Source organism: Notolepis coatsorum (assembly GCF_963971535.1).
Source record: "Notolepis coatsorum genome assembly, chromosome: 3".
Classification (NCBI taxonomy): domain Eukaryota; kingdom Metazoa; phylum Chordata; class Actinopteri; order Aulopiformes; family Paralepididae; genus Notolepis; species Notolepis coatsorum.
In genome coordinates, this window is record NC_140167.1 from 188,350,359 (window position 1) to 188,376,431 (window position 26,073).

General features: G+C 43.1%; 1 protein-coding gene across 1 annotated transcript in view; it reads right to left on the bottom strand.

The window, feature by feature from the left end:
- Nucleotides 1–23,917, bottom strand: part of nalcn (sodium leak channel, non-selective) — a gene marked incomplete at both ends in the record, with an annotated part of 382,889 nt that extends 358,972 nt beyond the window's left edge. The window contains 6 exon segments of the mRNA XM_084311476.1: nt 967–1,095; nt 1,239–1,378; nt 1,662–1,745; nt 16,977–17,159; nt 20,923–21,063; nt 23,876–23,917. Of these exon segments, the coding sequence (XP_084167602.1) occupies nt 967–1,095; nt 1,239–1,378; nt 1,662–1,745; nt 16,977–17,159; nt 20,923–21,063; nt 23,876–23,917 (719 nt within the window).
- Between the last annotated feature and the right edge of the window lie 2,156 nt (nt 23,918–26,073).

Sequence of the window (26,073 nt, forward strand, 5' to 3'; positions counted from 1 at the left end):
TATAGACTTTTTTCTAATATGGTCCATTTGCATGTTCTTGGTATCTGATTCTAGGGACATCTATGGATCTCAGGGAATGTATTCCCAGTGTCAGAAATACGGTGTCTGGCGGTCAGGTGGCGTAGCGGAGATTGCGTTCGTCACCAACACCGGAGACGCTAGATTCGCCTGTTTGAATCCAGCTCACAGCTCCGGCGTTGTCACCAGCTTGGCTGGCCGTTCACACTAATACAATTGGCTGTATTAGAGGGTGGGAAAGCTGGCGGGGTGGGTCCGGGTCATTGTAAACAGCGACTCCTACAGTTCGGTCGGGGCGCCTGCTCAGCGCGGATAGGATCTAAGGGGTGTAGTGTGATCCTTCCACACGTTACACCCTCTCCGCGCTGCCAGGTGAAAAGAAGCGGTTGATTGGCTAGACGTGTGTCGGAGGAAGCACGTGATAGCCTCCACTCTCCCAGACCAACTGTGGGGGGTAAGTGCGCAGCGACCAGGAAGGGGATTGGGAATTGGCATAACGACTAACATTGGGATGGGAGAAAATCGGAGGAAAAATGGAGGGGGAAAAAGATAAAAAAAATAAAAAATAAAAAATACTGTGTCTGTTACTAGGCTTGAGTAAATTGTAATGAACCAAATGAGAATATCAATTAAATCATAATTCTTTTTTTTTTTAACTGTGAATAACACCATGCTAAAATTTACCAGACCTGATAAATCTAAGCAAATGAATAAAGGGAAGATGGTTAAACAGAAGGTTTTGTAGATACAATACTGAAGTCTGCCATCCGGACACATGCCATTTGAAATATGATTATAGAATATAGAATACCAGGCCTAAAATGGTTATGCGATTAAAATGCGATTAATTAGATGAATTAATTACAAATCCTGTCATTAATTAGATAAAAAAATGTAATCGCCTAACAGCACTAGTTATTAGGAGTTAGTAAAATATTTAAACATTACCCTTTCTCTGTATCATTGGTGACACAGTGATGGTTGAAGGTACCAAACATCTGAACTCCCAGGATTCCATAGAGGAGGAGAAAGAAGAGCAGGAATATAGACACGCTCCAGATCTGTTCCCCCGAGCGCCTGGAGAGAGAAAGGAGAAGGAGGAGGTGTGCGTATTATGAGCCCGGGTTGATTTCGTCAATACTGTCTTGTGTAATTATCGATGTATTTACGACGACCCTATTTGAGATCGGCCCTTCGCTAATGACGGCGTTACACCGTACTTGAGAATATTGGTGATGCGGGAGCGAGGGAGCTCAAAGCGGAAGTAGATCCTGAAGGCCCGGATCATGACGAGAGCCCTGGGAATCCTCAGCATCCCCCACGGTGACATCTGGTCCACCAGCTCCGCTATCTCAAACACCTGAGAGAGAGAGAGAGAGAGAGAGAGAGAGAGAGAGAGAGAGAGAGAAGAGAAAGAGAAAGAGAAAGAGAAAGAGAAAGAGAGAGAGAGAGAGAGAGAGAGAGAGAGAGAGAGAGAGAGAGAGAGAGAGAGAGAGAGAGAGAGAGACACACAGGATGACTAATGAGGCAACGAGAGCTGCAATACTGCCTTCTGGCAGAGCTGTGAATGCTTCAGCTGCTTTGAATGAATAGGGGGAAAAGCGTTGCTATAGAAATATCAGGGTAGATATGATGAAATGTACCTGCAGCGCCAGTGAGACCCATATGAAGAGCACCATGATGCCATCAAACATGCACCAGCGGTCCTTTACGTAAGAGTTATCCCCCTAGAGAGAGAGAGAGAGAGAGAGAGAGAGAGAGAGAGAGAGAGAGAGAGAGAGAGAGAGAGAGAGAGAGAGAGAGAGAGAGAGAGTAAATGGGAGATTCCCGAATACTACCATGAATCAACAGAAGCACAGTGCACACTCTATTGGGTTCATAAGAAGTTGATGTGTATTAAGAAGAGATGCAGCGATTCAAAAATGTCACGATTCAATTTGAATTCTCGAGGTCACGATTTGATTAATAAATCGATTCTCAATTCATGATTGATTCTCGATTATTATTTTGAGAGTCTTTTCCCGTTTGACTGTGGTACATATTTACATAGCTCTCAAAATAGAGAAAGAAAACACTGAATCAAATGTAAACCTTTACTCAATGTAAATCTTGAGCAAGATTTATTTGTATGCAATTATGAATGCAATCATTAGAACAGAAACATGTTACTGGCAGTCTTTAAAAAACAAATATATAACGTTTTGTAAATCTTTATTCTTTTATTTTTTTAATCAGTAGTGATAGAATGGCGATTCTTATGTGAATCGTTATTTTTTTAAGACATTATAGCCACACAAGGCCATTGCAGGGCTCCAAGCACCGGGAATACAGGGCACTGAATTATAAGCAATATGGCATTGTGCATTTATGAGCTGCACACACTTCTAGCTGAGAACAATTATAATAATCCTTACAAATACAATACGGTTCCAGCTGCTAATAATGTTCATATGAGGTGCGGAGCCTGTAACTAGGTCATCCATTAGAGGTGGAGACGGGTGAAAGCACCAGAGAACACCGCCACTTCACTAAGTGCATGTCAAGGTGTACATGTTTGAGAGAACAAGGACACAAAAGTTGCATAGATGTGAAACATTTATCTTCATGGCATTAGAAGACCAAGGTTACAACGTCTTAATGATTGCCTAAGCAACACACAGTCATTATTTTTAGAAAGTGCAATATATGTAGCCCGAGTGGTGGAAGTACATTTCAGTCCTTGGCGGTACCGTTGTTCAGGAGTTTCAAACAATAGTCAAACAATAACAATAGGTAATTTACTATTTATTGACAGCTAGGACATCTTTCAACCATCCACCTTGCTCAATAGATTCCTTTAGGGGGCTCTAGAGAGGCATTTGGCTGAATTTAGGTACATTTCAAGGTTAGATTAGATTAAAATGTATTGTCATTATACACATACAGTACAACGGAAATAGGTTTGGCATCCAACCAGAGTGCAAATTAAAACAGTAAAGTGCAATAGCAATATACAATGTACAGGTGATTAAACTGGGTATAAATATATATAAATTAGTACTACAGAGTGTAGTGCTAATCGGAAGTACTGTATGTACAGAGTTGTTATATTAATATGTACAGCGATACATATTACAGCGATATCATACAACTTTATAGGCTATTAACTTTATAGGTTAGTCCTACGGTGGGTACACGAAGCAACCAAGCAACTCATTGCCATCCGTGTATAGAAAGGTGTAGCCTATGCTTGCCTCTTGTAATCAGGCTCTCGTAATTAAAGATTATACCATGCGGCTCCATAAGGCCAATTAACTGTTAATAAGGACTCACTGCTGTATAGCGAACGGCTGGTGGCTGATATCCCAATCCGATTACATTATTCATCCATACAAAATGAAACGAATACTTCACGCATAAACTAGGGCTGTCCGTTTATCGCGTTAATTCGTTAATTCGTTAATTAATTACACAGCAAATTATCGCGTTATGAAAATTAACTCAAAATTAATATAAAAAAGTAATAATAATAAAAAATTAATTCTTATTCCATAAGAACGTAGAATAAACATTTACAGACTTTTTTTTTAAATGGTCCATTTGCATGTTCTTGGTATCTGATTCTAGGGACATCTATGGATCTCAGGGAATGTATTCCCAGTGTCAGAAATACTGTGTCTGTTACTAGGCTTGAGTAAATTGTAATGAACCAAATGAGAATATCAATTCAATTTTATTTTTATTTTTTTTATCTTTGACTGTGACACCATGCTAAAATTGACCAGACCTGAAAAATCTAAGTAAATGAATAAAGGGAAGATGATTAAACAGAAGGTTTTGTAGATACAGTACTGAATTCTGCCATCCGGACACATGCAATTTGAAATATGATCATAGAATATAGAATATCAGGCCTAAAATGGTTATGCGATTAAAATGTGATTAATTAGATGAATTAATTACAAATCCTGTAATTAATTAGAAAAAAATGTTTAATCGCCTGACAGCACTAGCATAAACACAACACTGCTTCACCAGTACAGTGTTGTTGAAAGACTGACATCCTCCTGATTTTTTTCCAACTTCACTTTGTGCAATGGAACCCTGGCGTGTTGGTTGCGTTTCCAATTTAAATTAGTATGCATGACTTTACAAATCCTTCACGTATAAAACACTGAACTGCTTGACCGACACAGTGTCGCTCGAACTAAGATAGTAGACGAGAATTAACTAAGAACTAAAGACACACGTAAGTGCCATGCCTGTGAGTCACTTCTAGGGGCAGTGACTAACGTAAGGTTATGTATATAACCAAGTTCTATGAATACTGGTGACGCTCAGCGTCATCTGCACTAACCTCACTTCGTGCACATGCACTGAATAAAAATCCACAATGTACCTTTACATACCAACATCCGTCTGGCCACACCCCTATCCGCTACCTTCATAAGCAGGTGTGTGGTCACCTACTCGCCTCCTTCCCAAACTTTCACCACAAGGCGAGATCAAGGGCTGCAGTGGCGTCCCGACGCTGAGCGTCACCAGTATTCATAGAACTTGGTTATATACATAACCTTACGTTCTATATCATACTGGCTGCCGCTCAGCGTCATCTGCACTACAGGAGCTGAGCGGGAGCCTGAAGCTCGACAAATGTACCCCGCTGAGGCCCCCCACAACCATCAGATCGGAGAGGACCGAGCCCCCCGACCCTCCCTAATGGAGGATACCCTCCCTATTGGAGGACGGGAGGGAGACGGATCCGACCGTGCGAAGAGAAACTCGAGCAACTCAACGCACAGGGTGAGCAGACCGTGGCTTGACCCCACGACTACGCACACGCACAACCCGCATGCCACCAGGGAACGAACGGAAGGAACAAACCTCGTTACTGCCCCCAAAATCACGGGGTCAAGAGCAAACTCAACCCCGTGGCAAGGCCGTAGCAGCGGAGCGCGAAGGAAGACCCAGACCCACTGAAGGGATCCCCCAGAAAAAGGGGGCCCGGAGAGGTCAATGACGCCAAAGCATCAAGACCTCACCAGGCGGTCACTTAGTGACACCGCCCCCCACATCGCCAGCGTATTCGGACAGGGCCCCTCCAAGAGCGGGCCCTTCCCCCCACTAGTACGCCACCTGGCACACTGACCCTGCAAACACAGGCAGTCAGCATGGCCATAACTTGAAGCACTCAAAAGGCTATACTACAGCGGAAGCAGGCAGCGCACCAGGGAGACGACCCCAGAGGGGGTTGATCCCTTAAACCAGGCAGCAGGCGTTTGACCCAAGCCTGGAGCACTGTTTTCAGGGGTCAACTGAAAACAGCACCCCGGCGAAAGGGGCGTATGCTGGCATTGTTGCGCACCATGACAAAGCCTCCACCAAAAAACCCCGACCCAGAGGGGTCGAGGCAGAGAAAGCTGACACGATTGGCAGGCGTCATGAACGTGCAGGGGCACACTCAACCGGGTAACCCGGGAGTTGACTCTGCTCCAACACACCAGGGAATCAACCACCCTCTTGGTACCACATGCGGTGGTTGTTCCTATAACCCCTCAAGAAAAAACTCCAAAACACACCTGCGGGTATACACTGGCTATACCGCAGTACAAGTGTTTCAGTTTTCAAAAAAGGGTTATTCCAGGCCTACGGGTCGAAGAAACATAACTTTGGACCGGGCCCGGCGGCTCGGGAAGCACACAGGGCTACCAGAGGAGGTCCAAAAGACCACCCCAACAGCCCCCTCTTCGCCATGCGTGAGAGAGGAGCGAAAAGAATGGAGAACCAGACCTTCATGATAGTGCAGGGTACAACATGTACCCAACAAAGGGTCTCCATAACGCCCAACCCTGTGACACCCGGGCCGACCCGGCATTTTTTCCCCACGAAAAAAGCACAAGTCCCTCAGGGTACCAGAACAGCAGATCTGCGTCCCCGGCGGACAACGGGTTAACTGACCTGGACCAGTGTGACCAGAACCAGTCCCGTGCCCTAACCACGCCGACATCCCCACTCCAAGAGAGGGGGTAGGTACGCGTGTCGATCTAAAACATGAAAAGAGGGCACCACCCAGACGGTCCCATTCGTACCGCGCTCAGTGGCCCACCCCAAGGGCGTGAGACCCCTCTACCTATGTTTTGATCTATTCCGTTAACATCCCCCAGATATGAACGAGAATCCGTCGAGACCTAGTAACAGGCGCTCGGAAGAGAAAAACCCCCATCCCAGTTGCCCTATAAAAACGCTGTTTTAATAACGAGCAACCAAGGCGTACCAGCCTCATGCGTGATTCTTATCAGAAACACCCCGAGCCAGCACTATGTACGCGTCGAGACCCAAACACATCAATGGATAGTCTAACCAGACACCAGACATTGGTCCTTCAAGTCGCCTGGGAGAACGACAAGGAGTTGTCGTGCTTCATATTCTTCTCTCTTTTTATTAAAAAGAAAGAAACACCGACTGACATGAATCCCACGTGACGCGGCCGAGGGTAAAAATGTTTTACATTCTTACATCCCGCCACCCTCACCACAGAGAGGAGACGGGAATCCTCAGAGAGACTTCCCATGTGAGCCACAGATTGAAAAGTCACAGTAACATTGAGCCATGTGACCAACAGACTCAAGTTACACGTATATCGAGCGTAGCAGAACAGTAAGTTCCAACGCTCTGCCCCGACAACTTGACAATGACAGACCCTACATACGGGTCTGAAAAAAACTCACGGAAGCCGTCGTCCAATAGAAACGTGCCTAGTGACGTTTTCTATGACGGGGGAAACCCATGACTCAACCTCCCGTGATAGGTGCGGAGTCAGGGAACCCCCCCCCCGTGCCAAGCTGCCTAACAGCTTGGCCCTGACCGAATGAAAAGAGAGTCCAAAAAAAACCCAGACCAATCAGAAGAGGGAATGAGGGGTTTATCCGGTACCCCCTCGCAAGCCCAACCCTTGAATACGACAACAACAAATAGCCATATGATACCTTAAGTAGCCAGTATGCTAATGAACAGCGCAGAGCTAATTCAATGCACGCTAGCCACAGACAAGTCTGTGAACAGGGTTTATAACAAGGCCAAGTTATGTATGTGTGAACCCGACACCCGTGTTTATGTTGCAAGACACAGAAAATCTGATAGAGAGAGAGAGCGGCCTGAACCGCGGTACCTTTACACACACGAGCATTACTGCAGACCAACACAACAGTGTTGCGGCTCAATATCACTGTTTAAGCAACAGAGCACACAACTAACCTCTACCTTTCTGTGAAGACCTAACCTTCAGGTCGAGGCAGAAAAAACCTTTTTCAACCGAGTGTAAGCTACAGGCCTTGCTTAAGCTCTAACCACGAAAGAGGCCTCAATCCCGCTCCAAGACGCACGACAGAGGAGGCAATGGAGAACCGCTGGTGAAGGGTAACGTTGCTAGCGCGACCCTCCGAGGTAAACATTATGACTTCGCTTTTTTCTTTTAAAAATTTATGAGAGAAAGAAAAAAGCAAGAAAAAATGTAAACACGTAACTCAACTTTCTTCAGCTAAAACAACCTTGTCAAGTGATGTATACAACAGGCACTTCCTTGTGGTGAAAGTGAAGAAGGAGGCGAGTAGGTGACCACACACCTGCTTATGAAGGTAGCGGATAGGGGTGTGGCCAGACGGATGTTGGTATGTAAAGGTACATTGTGGATTTTTATTCAGTGCATGTGCACGAAGTGAGGTTAGTGCAGATGACACTGAGCGGCAGCCAGTATGATATAGAACTGTGAGTGAGTCAGTGAGTGAGTGAGTGACATTGCTATTTTAAGAGGTCAGAAATGCGTTCAGATTAGTGCATTATGGGATAATAATAATAATTTATTAATAAATAATAATATAATAATAATAATTTAGGACCTGCTCCGAGGTCATCAATTGGCACACATGCGATGCATGCATGCAATTCGTATCTGCGATTAACCCATCCTGTCGTCCTTCCCCCCCAAGGGCAGCCGGGAGCAGACAGGCGTCAACGTGAGCCGCGCCAGGGGACCAATCCAAGTGCTCCTGTCCGTCTTCGTCAAGGACGCCACAGCGTTAGCGATCTTGTTGTTGTGCATGTTTTTCCATTGGGTTTATCTTATCGGGGGGGAAACCCTTGCGAGCACGGGGAGAACATGCAAACTCCACACAGAAAGGCCTGGGAGATACCCCACCTGGGTAACTGGCATCATGGAAACCTGGTCCCCAAGCGGGAATCGAACCCTGGACCTTCTTGCTGTGAGGCGACAGTGTTAACCACTACACCACCGTGCCGCAGTAATAGCCGCAGTAATAGCGAAGAAACAAGTTTTCTATTTTTATTTATATTCAATATGCTCTATTTAAATGCACAGTATGTCATTTATAATAATATAATTATAATAATAATAATGCAGGACCTCTTTAGAGATGTCTTTATTCGGCATGCAACGACATGGGACCAGGGTTTCCATTGTCCGGTAATTACAGTTTTTTTACTGGGAAAATCTGTTGAAGTCTGACATATTTAAATCTCTCCGGTAATAATGTCCTGTGAAAATAATTCCCTCTAAGCACAACGGTCTTCATTAGATAAACCAATAGATACAAACATTGTGTATGACCAAATAAATATACGGCTGTTTTAAATTGTGTGAATAGTTGTTGTGAGTACTCGCACTATGTTTCAATATAATCCGTTTTACCATTCAACACAGACGTAAAGTGTCCACCGCGCTCAGAACGTCAAATTCTATCAACTCTTTTTTTAAGCTCCGGCCAAAATGCGTGGTGACGCGTTGACTAATTTCGGAGGCGGATCCCAATGATATATCAATAAAAACGTACTGTCAGTTCATGTCCAAGGGATATGTTCACGTGCACAGTATCACCAGTTCCTGGCATTTTTAACCAGTGGAGAAAGGTAAAAGAGATTTCCCTATCGTTTTTCTTATATGAATTATTCAACCTACGTTAATAAAACATACCTGGTGATCAACTACAGTTTGCTGTGAACATTATATGTGTAGTGTTCTGATACAACGATTATTGGTGAAGCGATGTCGAGATTCATTTGGGGTGTGACGCTGCTGCAGCGCGACCTGTGGTTTGCTGATGAGAATGGTGGGCAGGAGCTGCAGCTGGATTAGCGTATCGCTGTGTTGGGAGGCGGAGATTGTCATTGGATTCGGCAAATCATGCAACGTTTAGATTTCAGTGAACCCCACACGATAATGTTGCCGTCTCTCTCTCTCTAGTCAGTAGTGCCAAATTTCTCAGTTCTTCACTTGATATAATTAATACAAATGTCCAATATAACGGAATTCATTAGCTCATAAAAATGTGATTATAACAGACTGCTGTTTAATGTCGGGCCGACTGCCCACAGACGGAAATTCGCCTATTTGATTTCAAGTCAGCAGCAGCACGTGAGTCTATCAACGGGACTTATTTTATTTGGAATATAATGTATACGCAAAAGTATAGTTTTAAGTTAAAATATTATAAATCTACATGCCTTGAGGATGTCATTATTTATATAGCCTGCGTATAGATTGTTTTTAAGCTCAATAAACTCTGACCGGAATTTCTCCCATTTGTCCGGGAGATTGAAATCTTGCAGGACACGGAGACCGGCACCAATATTTTCGAACAGAAACCCTGCATGGGACATGCAATGGGCGGCACACACACACACACACACACATTGTATTTTTTCACAGTCGCCGATGCGATTGAGCTCTGCGCTTAAACCATCCCGTCGTCCTTCCCCCCAAGAGCAGCCGGGAGCAGACAGGGCGTCGGCGAGGGCCACGCCCGGGGACCAATCCAAGTGCTCCTGCCCGTCTTCGTCAAGGACGCGACAGCGCCAGCCATCTGTTGTGCATGTTTTTTCCATTGGGTTTATCTTATCAGGGGGAAACCCTTGCGAGCACAGGGAGAACATGCAAACTCCACACAGAAAGGCCCAGGAGATACCCCACCTGGGTACCTGGCAATGCGGAACCCTGGACATTCTTGCTGTGAGGCGACAGTGTTAACCACTACACCACCGTGCCGCTAGGAGTCAGTACTGTATGTTGCTCTCAAAACAACAACAAAAGACAGAGTTTGATGATTGTGATCAAGGAAGTTGTCGTCGTCATTGTTAAACAAACAATGCGCTGCATTTTTCTTTGCTTTTAGCTAGGTTGAGAGTTCTAATTAGCCTGACATGGTTTGAAAGCTACTGGCAGACTTGGGTACATCCTTACATCATCTAAATCGGTATTGAGTTAATAAGTAGCTCAAAAGTGTAGCATAGCACAGCTAATCCTAACCGTTTCATGTAAGTGAATGGAAAATGCTAAAACCATTAGCGCCATAGTTAGTTAAATAAAAACAAAAGATGTGGGTGGTCTAACATAGTTTGCTAGATAGGGGATTAGTTCATCTTTCTAACCAAGTAGAGCCCATTTGATAGATATGATAGTTTATAGCAACGATACATCAGCTGAAAGGGAGCTGTCAATCAAGTATGATCTGACCATGCCTTAAAGAGACAATCAGCCAATCACAGCATTGATATTGGCGGCACGGCAGTTCGTCAAGCTACGGGTTAGGAAGGGGGTAAAGGGGATATGACGCCATTGACAGGCAACCGAATGTAACGCAATGTTACTGAAATTACGTATTTCTCTGGGTTTGAACATTGTTGGAAACATTTGTGATAATGTAAGTACACAACTCAACTAAATATATAAAATAGGTCTAGTCGTTTTTAGACATTTGAATGCAGAAATGTTACTTATAATGTATTTAATACAGACCACAATCCCCATACAGCCCTTCTACATGACAATAAACTAAATAAATCATAATTAAACCACTGAAGCGGTAACACAGTGAAAGGAATAATTTACTACTTGTGTAGGGGGGAGGGATCACAGAAGGTTGTAATTGTACCGGATGTAGGCCAGCAGATGGGATGACAATGGACCTTGAGGCAGGGATGTTTATGGAGGCAAAGGCAGAGGGCAAACGCCAATAAAGAGTTGTATTGAGGAGAATAACAGCTGTGGTGGGCTTGAGTTCTGACTGTTTGGTAATTTATTAATGGATTCCTTGCAATCTCAAGATTCACATGATATCACTTGCTTTGCACTATAGCGAAAATACAGAGGCCGGTACGACCTTCAAAATACAGTGATGTTAACCCTTTCACTGCCACACGACAGCCGGTTAACCCTTTCACTGTGACAATACAGAAGGTTAGCCCTTTTACTATCACACAACCGACGGCGATGCTCCATCATTAGCATCATTAGCTCCGCGGATGCTAATGATGTGGGCAGTGAAAGGGTTAATGTTGGATGATCCACTGGCTAATCGATAGGTTTCAGAGAGGGTTGGAAGTCTTGCGAAGTTAACCAAGGTGAGGACTGAGGACGTAATGTATTGTACTAGTGTCTGTACATACCTGCACATAATACTTTTACATATCTGTAGAGATACTATATCTATATCTGTACATATCCCTTACTAGTTACGCTGCTGGCCAGTATGACTACTACCATATTGTCTTTATACCTGTATCACTGTACATATTGGTATTACAACTCGGTACATACATCTGATTAGCACTGCACTCAGTAGTACTCATTTATATATGTTGTGTATACCCAGTTTAATCACCTGTACATTGTATATTACTATTGCACTTTATTGTTACATTTGCACTCTGGTTGGATGCCAAACGTCTTGTACTTGTACTCCGTCGTACTGTACTTGTGCTGTATAATGACAATATATATGAATCTAATCTAATCCCAATTTTAAAATCATGGTGATCAATGAGGCTGTTTAATTTAAATATAACCTATGGGTTCACTTTGAGCTCTAAATGATGCCGATATCAAATAGGCCTATAAATGATTTTATGCCTGCACTTTATGTGCTCATTTTATGTCTATTCCATTCTACAATTTTATTGCACTGCACTATTGCACTATTTTACTCTGTCTATTTTATCTTACTCTTTTTATTATTGTCCATTTAAAACTTAATCAAACCATAAACCTCACATCGCGCACTGCTTTTAAACTAAATCTGCAACAGATCTTAACCGACTGTTGCACCTGCTGACTGCCTCCCAATCGCACGCATAGCCCTCAGACTATTCTCTCCTCCCCCTAAGCCCCCTCACCTACCTCCCTCCCTCTCCCCCTTTCTTCTCTCCCTCTGGTTCTCGCTCTCCCTCTGGTTCTCACTCTTCCTCTTTTTCACTTTCTCTTTTTCCCTCTCTCCCTTTCATTCTCTCCCTTATTTATTGTTGTCCTTGTATACTATTGCTACTGTCATTTTTTTTTATTTACTTGTATGCATGTACATGACCTTGTTTTTGTTACAGCCTCCCACCCCCCTTCCCACAAAAGGCCTTTGCTTTTTGGACAGGCTGCTTTTGTATATAAGAATTTGTTCTTAATTGCTTGCCTGGATAAATAAAGGTTAAATAAATAAAAATAAATAAAAAATAAACAAGGTGGCCTGTTGGGATGTTAGATCCTAATGTGAAAACCTGTGATTTTATATGTCTGCACTTTATGTGCTCATTTTATGCCCGTCTTTTTTCCGTTGTGAAGCACTTTGAGCTGCAGTTTCTGTATGAAAGGTGCTATACAAATACAGTGTATTATTATTATTATTATTATTATTATTATTATTATTATTATTATTATTATTACAGTACCAGGCCTACCAGCCTGTAATACATTGTTTAGCATTTGTATCTTGCTGTAAACAGGACAATTTCACTTAAGCTATGTAAATATATGCCTACCTTGTTTTATTCAATGTGTTAGTATTACTGTGAGATCCTACATCCTGGTCAGATGGGCTATACTTTATGTCCACATTATGGTGGATCATTGTTCCACACACGATTAAGAAATTAAAATACAACTCAAGCATGTCAACATATTGGTTCAAAATCATGGTTCAAATGTATGAATTGTGCATGTACCTGTGGTTGTGTGCGTGCGTGCATGTGTGTGTGCGCGCACGTGAGAGGCATGTGATCTATGGGCTGTCTATGGAGCAGCTGCCACTGTGTTAAACACATCACTAATGTGGCATGAATGATGTGTCAGGTTGAGAGCAGGTTGCTGCTGCTACGCATGGCTGCCTTCCGATACATCCAGCCTCTATGCTTTGCATATAACGGGGGTAACACAGCCTCAATCATCGGGATGCACTTGATATACAGCACTTACTGTAATAGAACAAAGGGAAAAGGCCTTAAAGCGACAATGTGTCTTTTTAATTATTATTATTATGAATTAATCCGTGCCTAGTGTTGTGTCTCACCAGAACATTTGAGGCTAGAGCAGCGAAGGCGAGTGCCGTGTTGCCACGCCGGTGGTCTCAGTTTGCTCCGTACAGATTAACCTTAACTAGATTAATTCACAGAAGAAGAAGAAAAGGACACACTGTCGCTTTAACAAAAGGGAAGAAACGGGGGGGGGGGGGTATTATCTGCCTACAAGAACTGACAGAAATGTCATCCCAAATTACGCCGCCGCTTTCCCTTCCTGGAAACACTGATTCAGTGGCCGATCGTGAGGCCTCTCCTTCTGTGTGTGCTTGTTATCCTTGATTCACACTTTCCATGGCGGTAATTAAGGGCTATTCATCTGCCATCTGCCTGTTTTGGAAGGTTCTATAGAACACAGACTATCTCCCTCTGATTTCTACCTGTGTTGATGGATCAACACATACAGCTTCGATGCAGTGGCTGAAATGAGAGACGCCCGGTTCTGGTCTAAGGTGGTGTTATAAGGATACAGTTTCTGACTGTACAGGATGCAGGATTAAAAACCAACATCAGTACATCCGACATGACGGACAAGCGTGATAAATAGAGACCTGAGCAGGATAAGGAAGCTTTAAGTACCTTGGACAGACACTCTTAATGCTATATTTTAATGGGAGCGATTATGTGCATCATAATTATTTGTCATGGTACCTTGAATCAACTTAAATTAATCACATTTATTTTATTTTTTTATAATAAAACATAAGATACTTGTGCCCTAATGATAAGGCTAAGCACTAGATGAAGAAACCCAATCCCCTTACCAAACATCTATTCTACATATATATATATATATATATATATATATATATATATATATATATATATATATATATATATATATACACAGTATATAGTGTGGGGGAGGGGGGTAGGATACAAACGGTTTAGGGCAGGGGTGGCCAACCCGCGGCTCGCGAGCCGCATGCGGCTCTTTGCCCGTCAATGTGCGGCTCTTCCATCCATAAAAAAAAAATTAAAAAAAATTAATTTTTTTTTTTTTTTTTTTTACTTTTTTTTTTTTATGTCACTCATTCCATAAGGACGTAGAATAAACATTTACAATTTTTTTTTAAATGGTCCATTTGCATGTTCTTGGTATCTGAATCTAGGGACATATATGGATCAGTGTCAGAAATAGTGTGTCTGTTACTAGGCTTGAGTAAATTGTAATGAACCAAAGGAGAATATCAATCCTATTTAAAAAAATATATATCTTTGACTGTAAATAACACCATGCTAAAATTGACCAGACCTGAAAAATCTAAGCAAATGAATAAAGGGAAGATGATTAAACAGAAGGTTTTGTAGATACAGTACTGAATTCTGCCATCTTTTTTATAATGTAAATTTCTCCACCATTTTTCATCATATTGCAACACCGTTTTTTGCAAGACGTTCACAGAAAGGTAGAGAAACTAACTGCGTTCTGTTTTATGGCAATAACATTCAGGTTTGTGGGAGATAATCCCAAAAAATAAGAGAAATTAAAAAGTAAATCCAGAAGTCAGATGATTGACAGGGGCTGGTGTGAGCTGGGTAGGGTAGTTTTTCGAAATTTGAAAGCCCTGAGTCTCTTCCTTCAAAAGACTACACTCACTTTTGGCTGTGCCACTTCCTCCTGTCAATATGCGCCGGTTTCCGACTCAATGCCCTGAGATTTCTATAATCTTATATTTCACTAATAACAGTTAAAATAATTGGTAAACAAACATAATGCTGAAAATATACACTTTTACTGTATATCTCGGGCTTAAGAGGTTAACCCTGTGAGGCCCAAATTAAAAAGAAATTAGCAACTTCAGAGGCCAGAGGGTGGGACATATAAACACATTTACTATCAAATAGCATTGTGAGGCTGAACAACAGGACCAATTGACTATACATGTGCTTAAAGGGGAACTATCTTATAAATGGCTTTTTTCAGTGTTTACCATTGTTTCTTAGCTATGTGGACTTATATTAATAGGATATATGTCTCTAATTCTCATATTGGCGAATTCTTCCAATTCTCCTCTCACAATATTCACCCTCACTGAACTGAGTCATCTGAAAATGTGCGAAAATGTGCATATCTGTGATGTCAGAGATTTCTCAGCTGCATAATAATGTGGCAGTTGATGTGGCAGTTGGCACCAGGCCACACAGTGGTTGGAGCCCAGCCTCAAAACGGCTTAAGATCTTGAGGTAGAAAAATGCGGTTTTTAGTACTTGATTAGAAATACAAAACAATGCATTTTTTTTGAAAAAAAAACCTAGGTGTTCCATAGACTCACAGGAATTGTGTAAAAGTGCCCAAATAGTCAAAGAAATAGTAAATAGTAGTATAATAGTTAATAGTTCCCCTTTAACATTTTTTAAATAAACATTATTTTTTTAAATGGCTAAAAGTGATTTTGTAATTTGCAACCGTGGGTCTCACAGGGTACTTTTAACCCTGTGAGGCCCAAATAAAAAAGACATTAGCAACTTCAGAGGCCAGAGGGTGAGACCTATAAACACATGAAGGGTGCCGTGACTGAAAAAAAAGGTTGAGAAACGCTGGTATATGGTGTGGCTCTTTGTGGTACCACAGTCATTTTTTTGTGGCTCTTAGTCTCTGACTGGTTGGCCACCCCTGGTTTAGGGTAAGGGGTGTGGGTGCAGGAGGAAATGGTTAGAATGTGAGCTCCAGGTATTGACAATGCCGATGAACATAGCCTACCACATGGTCCCCAATGGCCACCACAACCCAACATGTAGATAGATAGGCAGCTAGAACCAGCATATCACCAGGGTTATCAAGTGGGCACCTCCCTTCCCTCCCTAAATGACGGAAAGTTGTTTCCCCCCAAAATGTGAAACATGTTGTGGTCGCCCCTTGCCATGTAGTGGTGAATGTTACTGATGTGTTCATAGCTATTACCACAAAACAAAACATGCACATGGTTTGTAAACTACTCTCAATCCAAACGACCCCCTAAATATCATGAACTAGGCCTAACAAAAATAATGGTTGGTTTCAGGTTGCCGACCGACCCTGCCGATTTAGGTGCGACCCAATATATTTTATGAGTTTAAAAAAAAAATTATATATTAAAAAAAAAAAAATCATTTTTTTTTTTTTTTTTTTTTTTTTTTTTTTTAAGAATAAAGTTTCATAGAAATCTTAGTCAAACATTTAGTATTATGGATATTAAACATGCTGGCAGAGTACATGCATCCATGTTGTTGTGAACATTTTAACCCTTTCACTGCCACACGACAGCCGGTTAACCCTTTCACTGTGACAATACAGAAGGTTAGCCCTTTACTATCACACAACCGACGGCGATGCTCCATCATTAGCATCATTAGCTCCGCATCCGCGGAGCTAATGATGCTAATGATGGAGCATCGCCGTCGGTTGTGTGATAGTAAAGGGCTAACCTTCTGTTGTGTGGCAGTGAAAGGGTTAATTAAATAAAGAAATTCCCTATCCATAGTCGCCGTGGGAAAGAATAAAAAAAAAAAAAAAAAAAAAAAAAATCCCTACCTACCCATGGCCAAACTGACAACCAACCTGAAACCAACTATTATTTTTGTTAGGCCCTATCCTTTAAAGCAGCAGATTTGATAGGTGAGGACTTATAGCCAGTGATGATAGCTACCTTGACGATTCCTCTGATGTGCATCTTGGCGATCATCTCGGCACTGTAGAGGAACATCAGCAGTGTGTCCAGGGCCAAGGTGACGTATTGCAGCGGAGGGTAGTGCTCGAACGTCTTGGGGGTGTTCATGCACACCGAGATGACACTGATGATGGCACACGCCCGCAACAGAGAGTGCACCCACTGGAAAGAAAGGGCAAAAGAGAGATGGGAGAGGGAGGAGGGACGACGCTGTCGCTTTCACAGATGGTTTTGGTGGACTCGGTGCGGTTCTGGTGGTGAAGTTGCAACATTGTTGCATTCTTCATTTGGTTTTCGCCTGCGTTCACATAGCAATCTGTCAGGCGCACCAAACTATCTGAGCAATGTCACGCGGTCGAAAAGGGCGCTCGTCTATTGGACAGTGGACATGTGTGTGTGGCTGCGAGCCCGTGTGTCTGTGTGTGTGTCTGTGTGTGGACTGCAAGCCCTCAGATCAGCGGAGGCGAGTTGTTCTATTGAAGCCGATTACCACCATCCTCTCGCTAAACAACTTGTACACCACGTTGTTATATATATATAATAATAACAATATAATAAGCCGCGTTTTTTCTTCCTTCTTCCCAAGATGCACAGTTAGATAGATAGATAGATAGAGAGAGAGAGAGAGAGAGAGAGAGAGAGAGAGAGAGAGAGAGAGAGAGAGAGAGAGAGAGAGAGAGAGAGAGAGAGAGAGAGAGAGAGAGAGAGAGAGAGAGAGAGAGAGAGAGAGAGAGAGAGAGAGAGAGAGAGAGAGAGAGAGAGAGAGAGAGAGAGAGAGAGAGAGAGAGAGAGAGATAGATAGATAGATAGATAGATAGATAGATAGATAGATAGATAGATAGATAGATAGATAGATAGATAGATAGATAGATAGATAGATAGATAGATAGATAGATAGATAGATAGATAGATAGATAGATAGATAGATAGATAGATAGATAGATAGATGCAGTGTGCTTGTTTTGCATTGAATGCTGCGAGCAGTGGTAATAATTAAGCACTTCCTATATTTGGTTCGTGTTTGGTCCGATGAAGCGAACCGAGACCCACGTTTTCAGGCGGACCAGAGTTCGCCTGCTTGGTCCGCGGACCGAGTTCGACGCGCATTCACACAAACCCGAAAAACCGGACTATCGAATTCTGGTCCGATAATCCGGACCAAACAGCCCCTGTGTGAAAGCGACCTTAAAACATGCTATATCAGGGTAACTGCAGGTTTAAATGGTTAAATCTTAAGTGTTAAATGTTACATTCAAGACTTCTTAAGACCTTTTTAATACCACTTATAGCTCAATTGAATACCAATTTCACAACCATACTAGTGAAAGAGAAAAAACATATAGTGACACTGAACTGGCGGGTGCACTTGCGGGCCAATTTAAATTATTGCACGTTCCATACAAGCTCTCACCAGACACGCCAAGCTCCCGGTAGCCCCGCAAAGAACGACTTGAATACAAAAACATTTCATGTATTAAATATTACTTCATCTCCTAACAGCCGCCATGTCCTGTAATACACGTGCAAAACACTTTTTAATACCTTTTAAGACCTTAAATTGACAATTATAAATGTAATACTTTTTAATACTTTTTAATACCCTGCAGATACCCTGTATATACACTACATCTTATAGGCTTTTGATATTTGATTACATGAGATTTAGTTTTCAGTTGCACAGCTGATCTCTCTTGCCCACATTACAATAGCCACCATTTTCAATGCACAGTTACAGAGAGAACATGGAAAACGTGGGCCTTGTTTTGAAGAGCTGAAGAGAACACAGCAGTGCATGCAGAGTGGATCCTTCATTTGCATGGCTATAAGGCACTGTATCATGTATGTGTTTCTTCAACTACATTTATTCAACAGGTTAGAGAAGCAACATACTGTAGTACTGGGGCACTAGTGACCTACAGGTTAGAGAAGCACCATACTGGGACACTGGTGACTAGAGAAGCACCATACTGGGACACTGGTGACCTACAGGTTAGAGAAGCACCATACTAGGACACTGGTGACCTACAGGTTAGAGAAGCACCATACTAGGACACTGGTGACCTACAGGTTAGAGAAGCACCATACTGGGACACTGGTGACCTACAGGTTAGAGAAGCAACATACTGGGACACTGGTGACCTACAGGTTAGAGAAGCACCATACTAGGACACTGGTGACCTACAGGTTAGAGAAGCACCATACTGGGACACTGGTGACCTACAGGTTAGAGAAGCAACATACTGGGACACTGGTGACCTACAGGTTAGAGAAGCACCATACTGGGACACTGGTGACCTACAGGTTAGAGAAGCACCATACTGGGACACTGGTGACCTACAGGTTAGAGAAGCACCATACTGGGACACTGGTGACCTACAGGTTAGAGAAGCACCATACTGGGACACTGGTGACCTACAGGTTAGAGAAGCAACATACTGGGACACTGGTGACCTACAGGTTAGAGAAGCAACATACTGGGACACTGGTGACCTACAGGTTAGAGAAGCAACATACTGGGACACTGGTGACCTACAGGTTAGAGAAGCACCATACTGGGACACTGGTGACCTACAGGTTAGAGAAGCACCATACTGGGACACTAGTGACCTACAGGTTAGAGAAGCAACATACTGGGACACTAGTGACCTACAGGTTAGAGAAGCAACATACTGGGACACTGGTGACCTACAGGTTAGAGAAGCAACATACTGGGACACTAGTGACTAGAGAAGCAACATACTGGGACACTGGTGACTAGAGAAGCAACATACTGGGACACTGGTGACTAGAGAAGCATCATACTGGGACACTGGTGACTAGAGAAGCAACATACTGGGACACTGGTGACTAGAGAAGCAACATACTGGGACACTGGTGACTAGAGAAGCATCATACTGGGACACTGGTGACTAGAGAAGCAACATACTGGGACACTGGTGACTAGAGAAGCAACCTACTGGGACACTGGTGACTAGAGAAGCATCATACTGGGACACTGGTGACTAGAGAAGCAACATACTGGGACACTGGTGACTAGAGGAGCAACATACTGGGACACTGGTGACCTACAGGTTAGAGGAGCAACATACTGGGACACTGGTGACTAGAGAAGCAACATACTGGGACACTGGTGACTAGAGAAGCATCATACTGGGACACTGGTGACTAGAGAAGCATCATACTGGGACACTGGTGACTAGAGGAGCATCATACTGGGACACTGGTGACTAGAGAAGCAACATACTGGGACACTGGTGACTAGAGAAGCAACATACTGGGACACTGGTGACTAGAGAAGCATCATACTGGGACACTGGTGACTAGAGGAGCAACATACTGGGACACTGGTGACCTATAGGTTAGAGGAGCAACCTACTGGGACACTGGTGACTAGAGGAGCAACATACTGGGACACTGGTGACTAGAGGAGCAACATACTGGGACACTGGTGACTAGAGAAGCAACATACTGGGACACTGGTGACTAGAGAAGCAACTTACTGGGACACTGGTGACTAGAGGAGCAACCTACTGGGACACTGGTGACTAGAGAAGCAACATACTGGGACACTGGTGACTAGAGAAGCAACATACTGGGACACTGGTGACTAGAGAAGCAACATACTGGGACACTGGTGACTAGAGGAGCAACATACTGGGACACTGGTGACTAGAGAAGCAACTTACTGGGACACTGATGACTAGAGAAGCAACTTACTGGGGCACTGGTAACTAAAGAAGCAACCTACTGGGACACTGGTGACTAAAAAAGCAGCCTTGTAACCAGCTGGTTTAACAAGACCGAGGAGCTGCCAGCAGTGTTTTTGTGGAACCGTGTGGAACCGTGCAAGCGTGTAGCAGGGGGGCGTTCCTGAAAAAAAGAGCATACACGTTCATCAAATCTTAATAAATGAAGGACAACTCACTGGCTTGTTGATCCAGAAGATGTCGGCGCTGTCTGCGAGGGTTTCGTCCGGACCAAAGTCGGTCATGGGCTGGGCCTCGACCCGCGAGCTCTGCTTCCTCTTCAGCATGCTGGGGCTGGCCGTGCTATACAGAGAGTGGATCTGACGGAGGGGGAGGGACGTGAACCACACGGTGACCAAAGCTAGCCGTCTTTGGCACAGGAGAGCACTCTGGCTGTATCCAAGTCTGAGCCTTTATGGGACTATCAACTCTATCATTGCGATCATCTAGATTACAATATTGATCTGTGAATTTCCCAAACACTTTATGCAGCTCTAAGCAGGGCCACGTGTGGTTTAAGACATATATGGCCCTGTACGCTTTGGTGTAAAAATGTGAAAGATTAAATTTGTTTGCTTCTCCGTAATGCAGTGGTTCTCAACCGTTTTCATGTCAAAGACTATCTATATATACTATCACTATCAAAATAATGAATATACATTTCTGGACCCCTATTTTATTAGATTGTGTCTCAGGGACCCTCATCAGAGAAGATTTTTGTTTCTGGATATGATTTAAAATTCTGTGGCTGAGATAACAGTATAAAGTAAATCCTTTGATCAGAATAGTCAGTATTTTCTGGGAACCCCCTGGACGTCCCTAATGGATGCCCTCGGGGTCCTCAGACGCCTGGTTGAGAACCACCGCCCTGATGTCTAAAATAAAGGATGTAGCTCTGAGGCCTCCAATACCCCTTCTCCACCAAGGCGTTTTGAGGGCCGCTTCTGGGCCGGTGCTTAATCTCGAACCAGTTCTTTGTGTTTGGACAGCAAAAGAACCGGCTCTTGGACAGGAAAACTGGTTTCAGAGAGGCACCAAATATTTGCTGGTCTAAAAACAAGAACCGCTTACATCAGGGGCTGGGGGGCGGGATTATCGAGAGCAATAAGACAAAGTAACGTCAGACTGCATGGTAAAAACATAGAGCTTCAGTGGGCAGAGCGCACATTAGGACCCCAGTAAATATTTTTGTTTAGTATTTAGAATATTGTATTGTCCATTTCGCCTGTCATCAATATCAACCAGGAAATGCACACATGAAATTCGTATTATAAACTGATAAATCTAGTGATCTACGGACAAAATAGAGGATTTTTCTCCAGCAAATAGCTTAGTTACAACAACATTGCATAAGCTAAGCAGGGTTGTGCTTATAGGTGAATATTTTCAAATGTGCACTTTTTTTGGGGAGGCTAAACAAGACGGGCCTATACAGTGGTACAGTACAATTACGCTGCTCTCTAAACCAGGGCTCTACGCTAACCTTTTTCCCAAGGAGCACATGTGCTCCTAAATGGAAAAATGTAGGAGCACCCAAAAATATTTAGGAGCACAGTGAAAATATTTCAAGTAACAGAGTTTATTATTTTTTTTTAAAATAAATGTATATTTGTACTGTGCGTGCATGTGTGTAAATTAGCTCTTGCTACAACCCTGCATGTTTACATTTTGTATTTTGTACTTGATGTTCATTAACATGTGCTGTCCCTATCAAATAAACTATCAAATCAAACTACTGCTACAAAAGTAACAGTCACTTAACTTTAGCTTTTGCCCCTTTTATGCATACCTATGCCTATGTTTTGGCTATTGTTGCTCTTCTAGAAAAATAATCCTTTCAGGGTTGCCTATTGAAATACTGTACACCTCCAGTACAGAAACATTGTTTATGAGTTTGCGTGTCAGGTAGACCATTGATTGACAGTCGAGTCTGCTTTACGTCACATCGCTTGCACTCCGACCGTCCGAAGCTGCAGCTGGACCCTATTGCCCATCTCTGCTGTTGATAACGCTAGCCAAGTTATTATACACACAGTGGGCCAGTGACTTTGGTGTAGGGGTGTAACAATGCATCGATCCTAAGGGGAAAATTCAACTGCATCGATTTGAAAATGTTAGAATCGATTATCGCAATTTTAATGTGTACACGTTATGTTATTGTCATGTCCGTTACAGCCAACACAACGACATAATACGCTACTGCATCAACGTTAACAAAGCAAGGCATTCGTTTTGTTGCATTACCGTTATATTACTATTGCTATCGATACATCTAGGTGTTCTAAAATCTATTGCTATTGGTAAGACTATATAATAAGTTAGTGTCTCGGAAAACGCAGAGCCCTGATCGCAATGGCGGAGTTTCAGGACGTAAACAAGCAAAATGAGAGCTTCCGATTGGTCATTTGCTTTATTTCCCATGAAACCAGTCACGTCACTCTACTGTGATTGGACTGTTGGCTTGAGTGCAATGTGGGACTTGTAGTTTTTTAACGATTCTCAGCGGAGAAATAAAAAAAAGGACGACTGAGGCTGTAATCTGCACTCGCACACCGTGCGCGTAATTGATTTTTCAGGTTCGCACACACATATTTTTAGGGGCATATGCAAGCAATATGGTCGCACTGTAGAGCCCTGTAAACCTGCATGGTTGAACCAACTGCGAACCGGCACCAGCACCGGCCCAGAACTAGAACCAGGTCCACGTCGGTGGAAAAGGGGTATTGGATAAAGATCGCCCAGACTTGAATCGCCAGATCAGGAAGGTATGCTTTCATATCAAACACGTGTTGCAATGTTGAATGGCCACCGTGATACACAATGTAGCACACAGAGGACACGTGACACGTGTGTTGACATCGGAACAGCTTCAGTAACTTACCATGTGGAAAGACATCACCATAGTGTCACCATATCAAACACTGTGGCTGCAGTACGGTAGACTACTGTACAACCTACAGTACAGTGTGCGTGCATGCGTGCATGTGTATTTTTGTGTGTGCGTGTGTTTGCGCGTGATCATTTGTGTCATGTGAGAGACAGAAACAGATAAATTAAAACGTTGTGAGGACCGTTTTCAACATAAGAACACAGGAAGAAATGGCACTGTAAATGGAGACAAAGCGCACATACCAAAGGGAAAAGTAAAGCTGAAATTGCTCCACCACTGCACATAACATGCGATCAGGCATATGTACCCTGTAAATAACACACAACAGTTAGTCAAACGTCATGGCATATATGGTGTACAGTACCAACATCTATACAGTACGCTCATAGAGACAGGAATGTCGACCACCACCAACATGTCTGACATCAAGGCATATATGCAACACACTCTGTGAGTGAATGACTGAGGTGTTGTGGCGTAGGACAAGAGGGGGGGGGGGGGGGGGGTTGGGAGGAGCGGGGGCGGGGAGCGGGGGCGGGGGCGAGGAGGGGGGGGGGGGGGTAGCGGAGGACCATAATGGACTTACTGTGAGGCTCCTCATTGGTGCGGTCATCCCCAGGACACAGAGGGGTGGAGACTGAGAGACCAGCCAGAGAGAGAGAGAGAGAGAGAGAGAGAGGCAGGGAGTTGGTAGGTCCTCCTGGGCACCGAGGCTACTAGGGCAGCGGGGAGGGAGAGAGAGAGAGAGAGAGAGAGAGAGAGAGAGAGAGAGAGAGAGAGAGAGAGAGAGAGAGAGAGAGAGAGAGAGAGAGAGAGAGAGAGAGAGAGAGAGAGAGATTGACAGGTAAAGCTGTGGAACATCTGACGGTGAGTAAAGTTGAGTTGAGTTTATTTGATCTCGAACAATCAACCATATAAAAAACACAATAAAAAGGATAACCTAAAGATAAAAGTAAAAAGTGAAATCTTACATTCTTCATTAAATGATAAACAAATGAGTTATAGAAGGAGCAGAAGGAAGTAAATGTGTATCTAGACGTGCCCTTTCCTCACAATACCATACATAAAACAAAATATCTTACAAACCAAAATAAACATAAATAAAAAATAACACACATTTTAAAAGGTAGTAGTCTAGTCCCCCCCGGGCCCCCCCTTTATTTATAACATGAAAGCAATAAACAAATCAAATTTATTAAACACACAGTTGATACCACATCTACACCCTTTCCCACAGTGCTCAATTTTAAGTGGACTCAATTCTAATGACTAACTAATGAGCCCTTACAGACAGTAAATATACCTAGGTATCATAAGAACCCAGAGGCCAAAATGAATCCATAGATAACAACCAGGCCATGTTTGCTTACCAGGAACAGGGCTATATCTAACATAATGTATATCCCCAAGTGAGAAATAACTTGGCCTTACTTTCAACCCACTGGTACCTATAAAGATTAGCCATTAAATGAACACTGCTGTCTTTTGCAGGCTCAGTTTTTTTCTTTCTTTACCGCAATGCTCCTCCAATCTCCATGCAAGACAAGACAACCCACGTTTTTTCAGCTGTAATTTGTGGCCAAGAAAAAGAAAAAGAGTAACACCGTTTTATATTCTGGACAATACGGTATCTCCTTCCCCGCTTGGCTACCCCACACCAAAGAATAAAACACTTTTACAAACCGTAAAGTACATTAGGCAGGGCAGTGTTCCTGCTCCTAAAAGCACAGCTAGATTAATTGATAAATTACAGCCAATGTCCTCACTAAGAGCACACCACTGAACAGTTTGTTTTAGGCTTAATCTGAAGGTAAAGAGAACATATGGGTACAATCCATCAGGCCCTTTCCATAATATATCCCCTTTAACCCTTTCACCGCCGCACTACCAAAACGGTTTAAAACCCTTTCACTGCGACAATTCACAGAAGGTTAACCCTTTCACTGCCACACAACAGCCGGTTAACCCTTTCACTGCCAGACGACAGAACATTAACCCTTTACTATCACAAGCGACGAGACCGTCGGTTGTGTGATAGTAAAGGGTTAACCTTCTGTCGTGTGGCAGTGAAAGGGTTAAAGTGAAGTAAAGTAAAACACATATTTCTCTTGTGTTTTTCTTAGACTGTGAGTCTGAATATGTTTAGTACAATAACACTTGTTAACAGACATTTTTGGACGACAACATAATAGCTTTGCCCTCTTGCATACTCACACCAAGAAAAGAAACTGTCCAGCGAGCCTAAGCCTCATGTACTCAGAAGCAATTTGCCATGTAATTGCTACACTTAGCATATGTTGTTTGAGGTTTGAGCAAGAGAGCAAGTAGAATGATAAGGTGTAAGTGCTATAATGTGGGAGTAAGTTGACAAAGACTGCAATTAGTCTCCCACTTTGGAGAGAGATTTGGAAACATACATCCTCACAGACAGGCCGGGCAG